Source organism: Myodes glareolus, chromosome 17 (genome assembly GCF_982192425.1).
Source record: "Myodes glareolus chromosome 17, mMyoGla1.1, whole genome shotgun sequence".
Classification (NCBI taxonomy): domain Eukaryota; kingdom Metazoa; phylum Chordata; class Mammalia; order Rodentia; family Cricetidae; genus Myodes; species Myodes glareolus.
In genome coordinates this window covers 67,368,680-67,378,550 of record NC_142042.1, presented here as the reverse complement: position 1 = coordinate 67,378,550, position 9,871 = coordinate 67,368,680, and the positions used below count along the sequence as shown (strand labels likewise).

The window sequence follows — 9,871 nt, the reverse complement described above, 5'->3', positions numbered from 1 at the left end:
TTCTGGATGCTTTTGGATAGTCTCAGTCTCTCTCTCAAATTTATTTGTTTGTTTATTTTATTCATCTGGGTATTTTGCGTGCATGTGTGTCTGTGCAGCATGTGCATGCAGAGTCTGCAGTTCTGATCCTGGAGTTACAGGCAGTTGTAGCCACCATGCTGAGAACTGGACCCAGGTTCTCTGGAAGAGCAGTCAGTGCTCTTAACCACGGAGCCATCTTTTCTGCCCAATTTTCTTGTTCTTATTTGCAATACAAACAAACAAACAAACAAACAAACCAAAACCTTCCCCTTGCTGGGTGGTAGTAGCATACACCTTTAATTCCAGTACTTGGGAAGCAAAGGCAGGCAGATCTGAGTTTGAGGCCAGCCTGGTCTATAGAGAAAGTTCCAGGTTAGGGCTACACAGAGAAACGGTATCTCAGAAAACAAAACAAAACCCAAAAAACAATAAAACTTCCCCTTAACCACACCATGGAGCATTCACGTTGGCAGTTTGTTTTTTTTCTTTTTCTTTCTTTTTTCTTTTTCAAGACAGGGTTTCTCTGTAGCTTTGGAGTCTGTCCTGGAACCCACTCTGTAGACCAGGCTGGCCTCGAACTCACCGAATGCTGGGATTAAAGGCATGCGCCACCACTGCCCAGCTGGCAGTTTCTTTTTCTTTAAGCTTATTATTTCTTTTTTAAAGATTTATTTATTTATTTTTATTATGTATACAATATTCTGCCTCCATGTATGCCCGTGCGCCAGAAGAGGGAGCCAGATCTTATTACAGATGGTTGTGAGCCACCATGTGGTTGCTGGGAATTGAACTCAGGACCTCTGGAAGAGCAGCCTGTGCTCTTAACCACTGAGCCATCTCTCCAGCCCCCGGCTGGCAGTTTCTTTAGTGTACCCCACCTACCTACCCCACCCCACATATGGCTTAGATCGTTTGTTAGAAATAAGTTCGGGCCTGCAAAAAAAGAGACCCTCATTCCAACTGATGTGTCTGAGCAAGGCACACTTTATTCTTCACCAAGGGTGAGTGAACACACCAAGACAGGACTGGTTTTTATCCTAACTCAGTTGGTGGTTGTCTTTTAGTTATTGACTGATGCCCTCTTCCGACCTCCATGAACACTAGAGTCTAGAGCAGTGGTTCTCAATCTTCCCAATGCTGCAGCCCTTTAATACAGTTCTTCATGATGTGGTTGTGGGAGCCAGCCATGATACCCAGAGGAAGTTCTTTACTTACAACCTTTATTACCTGCCATCGATAAATTTAACAAGAGGCCTGGGTCTCAGTAGTTTACCCTGAAGCAGTGCCTGGTTGCAGGAAAAACCACAAGCTGAAATTACCTGAACACCACCCAAAAACAGACCATCCAAAGGAAATGCCTAACGTTCCAACGTTGTAGATAGAACCACCTGCCAGCACTCACTCACCCTAGACAAATGTCAGCCAATCAGGAGTCCTGAACCTCAGAGACCCCTCATCCCCACCTTTACTACTATAAAACCCTATTCTAACTGAGCTCGAGGCTCTCCATTTATTCCAATACGTTGGACATGCGGAGAGACCGAGTTTGCAAACTTGCTTAAAATAAAGGCTCTTTGCTTTTACATTCGGGACTCTGTCTTCTTGTTGGCTTTTTAGGGGACTTCGCAGATTTAGGCATAACAGTGGTGACCCCCAACCATAAAATTATTTCATTGCTACTTCAGAACTGTAATTTTGCTACTATTATGAATCATAATATAAATATCTGGCATGCAGGATATATAATATGCATCGCCTTTGAGAAAGGGGTCGTGACCCACAGGTTGAGAACCGCTGGTCTAGATGCCTTCTCTTGGGGTGGCAGTAGCCACAAAGGGAACTATGTGACTTGTTCTAGAACTACAGTAACCACAAGGCACTGGGCGGGACATCAGGGTTTCCGGCCAGATCCGCTTCCGGTCTTTTGGATGCTGACGTTGTCTTCCGGTTGTCTGTGGCCCAGGGTGGCGTTTGGGGTGCCCACGGTGAGTCCGGCAGTGGCGGTGGGACTGAGGGTCCCCGAGACCCAGGCTGACCCGAAGCGCGGTGCACACAGCTGTGGCTTGGGCCGACTCCGGGGCCTGCGGCTGCCGACGAGGTCGTGGGGCTGGTGTGTGGCGCCGCTCAGGGTGCCTGCCTGCCTGGCGGTTCTTTCCATACTTGGGCTGATTGCTCACTGCTCTTTTTTCCAAAGATGAGGCCGCTGGCGTTTGTGGTGTTGGCTCTGTTAGCTGTCAGTCAAGGAGAAGAAGGAGCCAGGCTTTTGGCCTCTAAATCATTGCTGAACAGATACGCTGTGGAAGGGCGGGACCTGACCCTGCAGTATAACATCTACAATGTCGGCTCCAGGTAACGGCCTGGGGTGAGCATGCTCCTTCCTGGGTACTGAGCTTCCACGTGGGCATAGAGAACTTTGTGGAGGAGCGAATTCTCTTTTGGAGCCCTCCAGCGTCGGGTGCCGTGAGTGAAGACATGAATGACTCCACCAGAGGGCTTACTTTTGCCGGGGTGCTTTTTGAAAGTGAAGGCACCCTAGAGTGAACTGCCATCTTCCGTTTTAGGGGCCTGGAAGGCTTTCAGAATATGTACATCTCGTCCTAACGTCAGGGGCGCGACTCTCCGCTCTCTTCTTTCACTCATGAGCACTTTTATTGCTGCTCTCTCATTTTATTTTTCTTTTCCATCTTCATTTTACTTCTCCAGTCCAGAAATTAGAGTCGGGATAATTTTGGGCCCATTCGCTTCTGGATATTTGAATATTCTGGTGTTTCTGAGTAACACAATCCCAGGCCTTGATCTGCCTTCTTTAAAACCAAGTTACTGTGTATGTGGGGCGGGGGTTCTTTTGACCAGCAGGTAGGTTTTCTAGTTAACTGCCTTAATTTTATATCCTTTACTCTTCTATTTGCTTTCTAGTGCTGCGCTGGATGTGGAGTTGTCTGACGATTCCTTCCCTCCAGAAGACTTCGGCATCGTCTCTGGTATGCTCAATGTCAAATGGGACCGGATTGCCCCGTATCCTCTTTTTCTAGGTAATGAGGGCTGGGATGGGGCATTGCTTCAAACAGTGGGCGTGTGACTCTTTTTCTTGCCGTCTGTGTGGATAAGATGACACAGGAAGACAGGAGCCAGCTGCGTGAGCGTGCCTTGTGTAGGCTGTGAGCCCTGTGGTCCAACAGGAAGGTGCACACATTTATAAAGGTATCAGTGGCCACATTGAAAGGTGTTTTTTCTTTGCATTGCTGGAGAGACACTCACGCACTCACACACACTGGCTAAATGCTCTATACCCGAGGTTCTTTCAGAATAGGTTCAGGGCGGGCTGGAGAGATGGCTCAGTGGTTAAGAGCACTGCCTGCTCTTCCAAAGGTCCTGAGTTCAATTTCCAGCAACCACATGGTGCCTCACAACCATCTGTAATGAGATCTGGTGCCCAGAACACTGTATACATAATACATAAATAAATCTTTTAAAAAAAGGAAAAAAGGCAGCTTCTTAGCGTAGAGAAACTGGGTAACCTGTTGCCCCGCATCCTTACTCAATGACTGTCTGACTTCTTATTTTTTAATTTTTTGAGACAGGATCTCACTCCGTAGCACTGGATATACTGGAACTCACTCTGTAGACCAGGCTGGTCTTGAACTCACAGAGATCCTCCTGCCTTTGCCTCCCGAGTGCTGGGGTTAAAGGTGTGCGCCACCACCGCCCCACCATATGCTATGCTTTTAAAAAGTGGGCTTGAAGCATGAAGAGGCGTGCAGTCACTACAGGTGTTGTTAACTCTTTCATGAATGGCACATCTTTTTTTACTTCCTTAACTGTTGGGCTAGTGCCAGCAATGTCTCCCACACAGTGGTCCTTCGTCCTCTCAAAGCTGGTTATTTCAACTTCACTTCAGCAACTATTACCTACCTGGCCCAGGAGGATGGGCCTGTTGTGGTAAGTTTTCCAAACCTTGAGCTCTGTGGGGCTCCGTCTATCTATCTTTCTTTCTCTCCCTCTCTCTCTCTCTCTCTTTCTTTCTTCCTTTCTTTCTTCTTTTATTCATTTTCGTTATCATGATACATCTCACTACACAATCCTGACTGGCCTGGAACTTACGAGAGAGCCACCTGCCTCTGCTTCCCAAAAGCATGTGCCACCATGCCCAGCCCTGAATTGGTTTCATTTTGTTTTTCAAGACAGGTTTCTCTGTGTAGCCCTGGCTGTTCTGGAACTCGCTCTGTAGACCAGGCTGGCCTTGAACTCAGAGATCTACCTGCCTCTGTCTCCCCTGCTGAGGTTACAGGTGTGAACCCCTGCACCCTGCTTTATTTTTAATTAACTGAGTGATTGAATTTTTTTTCTTTTATTTGTTTGAGACAGATTCTATGTAGCTCAGGCTGACCTTATTCAAACTTTCAAGGAGTTTGAACTCCTGATCTTCCTGCCTTAGTTACCCAAGTGCTAGGATTACAAGTGTGCGAGCCATTCTGCCCAGAACTCCCTGGTACTTAGTGGGTTAATAGACATGAAAATCAAAGGCTCGCCTGCCGCTGGGAACAGTTCTTCGCTGTGAGCTCCAAACTCTTGGCCACTCTTGAGACAGCACAGGAATGTGTGGCAGCCCCAGCCCTTCTCTGGTAATGTACGTTTGTGTAGGGCGTTAACATTTTCAGAACGCTTCTTACTACTTCATCTGAGTCGGGTCGGCCTTGTGAAGTAGGAAAGAGTGTTTTCTCTTCTGGAATAAGCAAATGATCGCTGAGGCCTGCTAACTCCATGATACACCCTGCCGTGCAGACAGGAGTGGTCTGTATCCTGACCCTGGTGTATCAAGGTTTGGTTTTAGTTGTGTAGCTAGCGTGTCCTGTCTGACAGATGCTCACTGTGTGTGTGGGGGGGGGGGTTCAACTCTGCTGGCTCCTAATCTACTTTTCTCTATAAAAGCCTGAGGGAATTATCTCTCTGGTATTTATTTATTTATTTGTGGTTTTTCAAGGAAGGTTTCTCTATATAGCTCTGGTTTTCCTGGCACTCACTCTGTAGGCCAGGCTGGCCTCTTATGGATCTGCCTGGATTTGCCTTCCGAGTGCTGGAATTAAAGGCATGTACCACCATGCTTGACTTCATCTATCTTATTTAAAAATTTTCTTTAAAAAGAAAATTTTGTAGATTTGTTTATGTATATGAGACCTTTGCCGAACTGTATACGTGTGCACCATGTCCACGCCTAGCGCCTACAGAGGTCAGAAGAAGGGCTTGGATCCCCTGGGACTGGAGTTAGAGGTGGCTGTGAGCTTCTCTGTGGGTGCTGGGGACCAAACCCAGGTCATTTGCAAAAACAGCCAGTCTCTCAACCACTGAGCCATCTCTCCAGCCCTCAATAGCGTCTTTCCTCCTTTTCTTTCTTTTTTCCTTCCTTCCTTCCTTCCTTCCTTCCTTCCTTCTTTTCTCTTTCTCTCTCTCTCTTTTCCCAGTACTGGTGATCAAAACCGAGTTGTCTTCCATGCTATACGAGGACTCTCCCACTTGAGCCCTTTACGCATTCTCGGCTGCTCTGTCTGTTGGTAGCTCTGTCTAATGCTCAGAGCTCTGTTGGCTGGAACAGCCTGTTCTCAGATGAGGTAACTTTGAAGCTTGCCTTAATCTCTTCTTTTTTTTTCTTTCCAGATTGGCTCCACCAGTGCACCTGGACAGGGAGGAATCCTTGCCCAGCGGGAGTTTGACCGGAGATTCTCCCCCCATTTTGTAAGCCTTTCTTTCTAGTATTGTCTCTCATCCCCTGGTGTGAGAACATTCTATTGGTTCTGGAAACTCATGGTCTCCTTAGAAAATTGATTAACTTGTTCTTACCTTATCTATTTCTTGCTTTCATATGAGAGACAGACAGAGAAAGAAAAAGACAGACAGTTTTAAGGTAATCCTGCCCAAATTTTTGTCAGGTGAGCTCACAAGAGCCAGCACTATGAAGCTGGCCTTTCTTTCTGCTCAGCCTGGAGTGGAAGCCTGTCAGGCTCAGTAGACTCAATGGGTCATAGTGTTGAGATAGTTACTTAAACTTAGTCTTGGTTTCATTTTCTTTAGGTCCTAGCTGGCCTGGAACTCACAGCGCTCCTCCTGCCTGTCTCCTGAGTGCTGGGGTTAAGTCATGCACCAGCTCGCCCAGCTGGAGCTTGGAGAGAATTTTTCAGGGTTGAGCGAACACTGAATGAGGGAATCCATTTACATCCAGAAGCTCCAAATACGACAGTCTCTCCCGTTAAAGATTACCTGGCGCTGAGGATGTGGCTCAGTCAGTAGCATGCACAAGGCCCTGGGTTCTACCCCAACGCTATAAAACCAGCCCTGGTGGCACACCTGTATTCCCAGCTTCTGCGGGAGTGAAGGCAGGAAGATCAGGAGCGTCATGTAGCCAGTTTGAGGCCAGCCTGGGCTACAAGAGACAGTATATAACCTCAGCAACAACAAAATTTGCCTGCTCTCATAGACTCAGTGAGGCTGTGGCGGGAAGCACTGTGGTCAGGTGTGTCACACAGGGTCCTGGAGCAGCTAGGAGCTGGAGCAGCTAGGAGCCGCACCAGCTGTCCCTTTGAGTCCGGAGAGGGTTTAGCCAGTCAAGAAGCGAGGAAGGGCAGACTGAGAGCAGCAGATGTGGCTGAAGACCTGGGTGGTCCAGTGCTTAACTAGGCTGGAAGACAAAAAGGTGAAGTATGAAGGGGATTGTCCAAGTTTCATTAGACTTGACTGTTACGGACTGAGGTGAGAAGGAGCCGCTTGTCTGGGCAGAGAGGCTTTAACTCTGCTGCCAGGGTCCTCTGCTTCCTTCTCATGGATCATTCCCTGGGTCGCTGTTCTGTCCTGCATCTCTGCATCCAGACTCCTAAGTAAGCTCTTGTTTTCCTCCACAGCTGGACTGGGCAGCCTTTGGGGTCATGACCTTGCCCTCCATAGGCATCCCCCTTCTCCTGTGGTACTCCAGCAAGAGGAAATATGATACTCCCAAACCCAAGAAGAACTGAGTGCAGTTTCCTCGACCCTTCTCTCCCAAGAAGCCAGGTGTTTTCTAGACTCCATAGGGTAGCAAATGTGTTCCCTTGGCCCGTGGCCATCTTGTCCTGGATCCTGACTCAGCCAGAATGCAGAGGGCAGACTTGGGAGTTGGCGAGCCTCCCTGTCCTCACTGAAGCCATACAAACAGTAACTGCCTTTAGCCTCAGCTTCGAGCTTGAGGATCCCATCCGGGTGCTATTGGCATGTTACTGGCAATGTGAACTCTTGGGGGTCCAGGAGAGGCCTTTGGACTCTGCCTGGCACCCCCATCCCCTGGCAGCTCCTCACAAGAGGGTAGAAGATTAAACGAGAGCTGTGGGGCCTAAACAGGCCCTGCCTGCGTTAGGGGCACTCACCTAAGGGTTTTCTAATAAAAACAAATGCCACACCAATGTGCTTGTCTTGCTGGAACACAGGTCTTGAAGCCCAGATCCAGGGCAAACCCAGACTTTGGGCGTTGGGGTATGATCTGCTCTCAGGGATATACCTGTTTGCTTTTGAACTCTGGTTATCTTTTTTTTTTTTCTCTGCTTTCACCACACAGTCCCCTAAGTCTTCCTTCCTAGCTCTCCATAGCTGTACAAGGTTTGCAGAGGCTCTCATGCCCTGAGGAACCTGATGTGTTTACTGACTCTTCTAGAAAACAATCTGTTTCTAGCCCACTGTCCAAGTCAGGGTTCTCAACCTGTGGGTCGGGACCCTTTCGCAGGGGTCATGTATCAAATATCCTACATATCAGACATATTATGGTTTATAACTAGGAAAATAATAGTTATGAAGTAGCCACGACATAATTTGGTGGTTGAGGGTCACTGCGCATGAGGAACTGTATTAAAGGGTCTCAGCACAGTGATTTTAGGGATGGAAGAGGTGGCTTAGTGGGTAAGAGCACTGGCTCCTCTTGTTGGACGTGGGTTCGACTCCCAGCGTCCACATGGTAGCTGACAGCCTCCAGACTACTGGCATAAGGTGCCCAATTGATACACTCGTAATCTTTTTTTAAATTATGGTTTTTTTATTTATCATGTATACAGCATATAGCCTGCATGTATTCCTGCAGGCCGGAAGATGGCACAAGATCTCATACAGATGGTTGTGAGTCACCATGTGGGTGCTGGGAATTGAACTCAGGACCTCTGGAAGAGTAGTCAGTGCTCTTATCCTCTGAGCCATCTCTCCAGCCTTAAAATTATGCTTTGAAAAATCCAAATGCCACCAGGCAGTGGTGGTGCACGCTTTTAACCCCTGTACTCAGAAGGCAGAGGCAGGAGCTCTGAGTTCCAGGACAGTCAGGACTATACAGAAAAACCCTGTCTCAAAAAACCAACAAAGATGGCTCAGCAGTTAAAAGCACATAATGTTCTTTCAGAGTACCCAGATTTAGAAACTAGTGTCTATGGCAGGTGGCCTCTATCTCTAGTCCCAGTGGATCCAACACCCTTTGATTGCACCCACACATACACATAAAAGTAACAGTGCTATTAAAGAAAATGGCTTCTCGAGGTTGAATTTATTTTTATTTTGTTTTGAGATGGGGTATCCTTATTGCATAGCTGTGACTGTCCTAGAACTCTGTAAACCAGGCTAGCCTCAAACTCGCAGAGATCTGCCTGCCTCTGCCTTCTGAGTGCGGGGATTAAAGGTGTGCACCACCACTACCCAATAATGTTGGCTTTTCAGGCCTGGAAGAAGTTGTGGGTTTCCTTCCTTGGGAAAAAAGTAGCTTTGGCTGCAGCCGCCCTGGAGAAGCCACTGTGAACTGACTCTGGCCAACCCAGGAATGCCGTGGTGTGAGAACACCCTCCCAAGCAGGAGGGAAGCCCAACAAACACTGGCTTTGTTTCTCCTACCAAGTTTCGCCTTTAGATTCCGCTCCTCAGCTCCCCTGCCCAACCGGCTTAACCTTTCCTTTACCCAGCTGTGGGCGCCTCTGGGTCCCTGGAAGATGAAAAGGACATGGAGACAATGGGAAGCTCCAAACGGAGTGGTCCTCAGCCAGCTCACATCCTCCTTTCAGGCCCTGCAGCTTGGACACCCCAGCACCAGCCAGGTCAGAAAGCAAGATGCTTGCTCTTGTTCATCGTGTGCCAGTGCAACCTGGGAACGCCCAGACTGGGACCCGAGTGAACAGGTGTAGGGGTGTAGCAGAGGGGCAGCCCATTTGCTGGGGAGGACGTTGCTGTCTCCTTCTAAGCTATTCATTTCCAGAGAGGGGAGCGCTCTTTCCCATGGGTGCAGACAGAGTTAAGCCGCAGGAGGAGGGCTCTCCTGCCCAAAACGGGATGGACTTGGGCAGGTGACAAAAAGCTTTATTTTTCTTGGCATTCAGTCTCAGTGGTCCCTTCCGGAAAGCTGGGGAGCTCTGCTCCCTTTCCTCGCACAGCTCAACGGCACTGTGGGGAAGGAGGTGAACCAGGAACACAGGAGCTCACAGATGAGGGCAGGTGAAGGCAGTGAATGTCGTGGGTTCTTGGAAAGAGGCCAAACAGGAAACTTCATCTCTTGAAGTCAGGGTGGAATTTGAGCCTCCCTGGGTAGAGGCCGCCGAGAGTGTAAGGACTGCCAGAGTCTGTAGACAGACTCAGCTGAACAGTCAGCTTCCAGACTGCCAGCGTCCGACTCAGGCTACTTGGCAGGAGGACCGGTGCCAACAGGCTCCTTCACACGCACAGCCTCCCCCAAACCTCAAGGCTGTGAACCCTCATCTCAGGTTGTGTGCAGATCTGTGAGGAGAGGGGAGCACCTCATCACCCCGAAGACTAAGTGCCCAGACTGAGGCTCTACCCTAAAAAGAGAGATAGTAATCCTGAAGCCTTCA

At 48.6% G+C, this 9,871-nt stretch overlaps 1 protein-coding gene across 1 annotated transcript; it reads left to right on the top strand.

Moving 5' to 3' along the window:
- The first annotated feature begins 1,919 nt into the window (after positions 1–1,919).
- On the top strand, positions 1,920–7,445 carry Ssr2 (signal sequence receptor subunit 2). Its single transcript, XM_048454755.3, has 6 exons — positions 1,920–2,006; positions 2,216–2,370; positions 2,938–3,036; positions 3,852–3,960; positions 5,674–5,751; positions 6,912–7,445. Exons 1-6 carry the CDS (start codon positions 1,950–1,952, stop codon positions 7,020–7,022), a joined length of 609 nt encoding a protein of 202 aa, XP_048310712.1. The 5' UTR covers positions 1,920–1,949; the 3' UTR covers positions 7,023–7,445.
- The last annotated feature ends 2,426 nt before the right edge of the window (positions 7,446–9,871 follow it).

Excerpts from the sequence above, each read along its gene's own strand:
- Ssr2 (XM_048454755.3), top strand. The coding sequence starts at position 1,950 with ATGCTGACGTTGTCTTCCGGTTGTCTGTGGCCCAGGGTGGCGTTTGGG. Across the intron at positions 3,037-3,851 it reads AAATGGGACCGGATTGCCCC|TGCCAGCAATGTCTCCCACA; the intron begins GTATCCTCTTTT and ends CTGTTGGGCTAG. Across the intron at positions 5,752-6,911 it reads GGAGATTCTCCCCCCATTTT|CTGGACTGGGCAGCCTTTGG; the intron begins GTAAGCCTTTCT and ends TTTCCTCCACAG.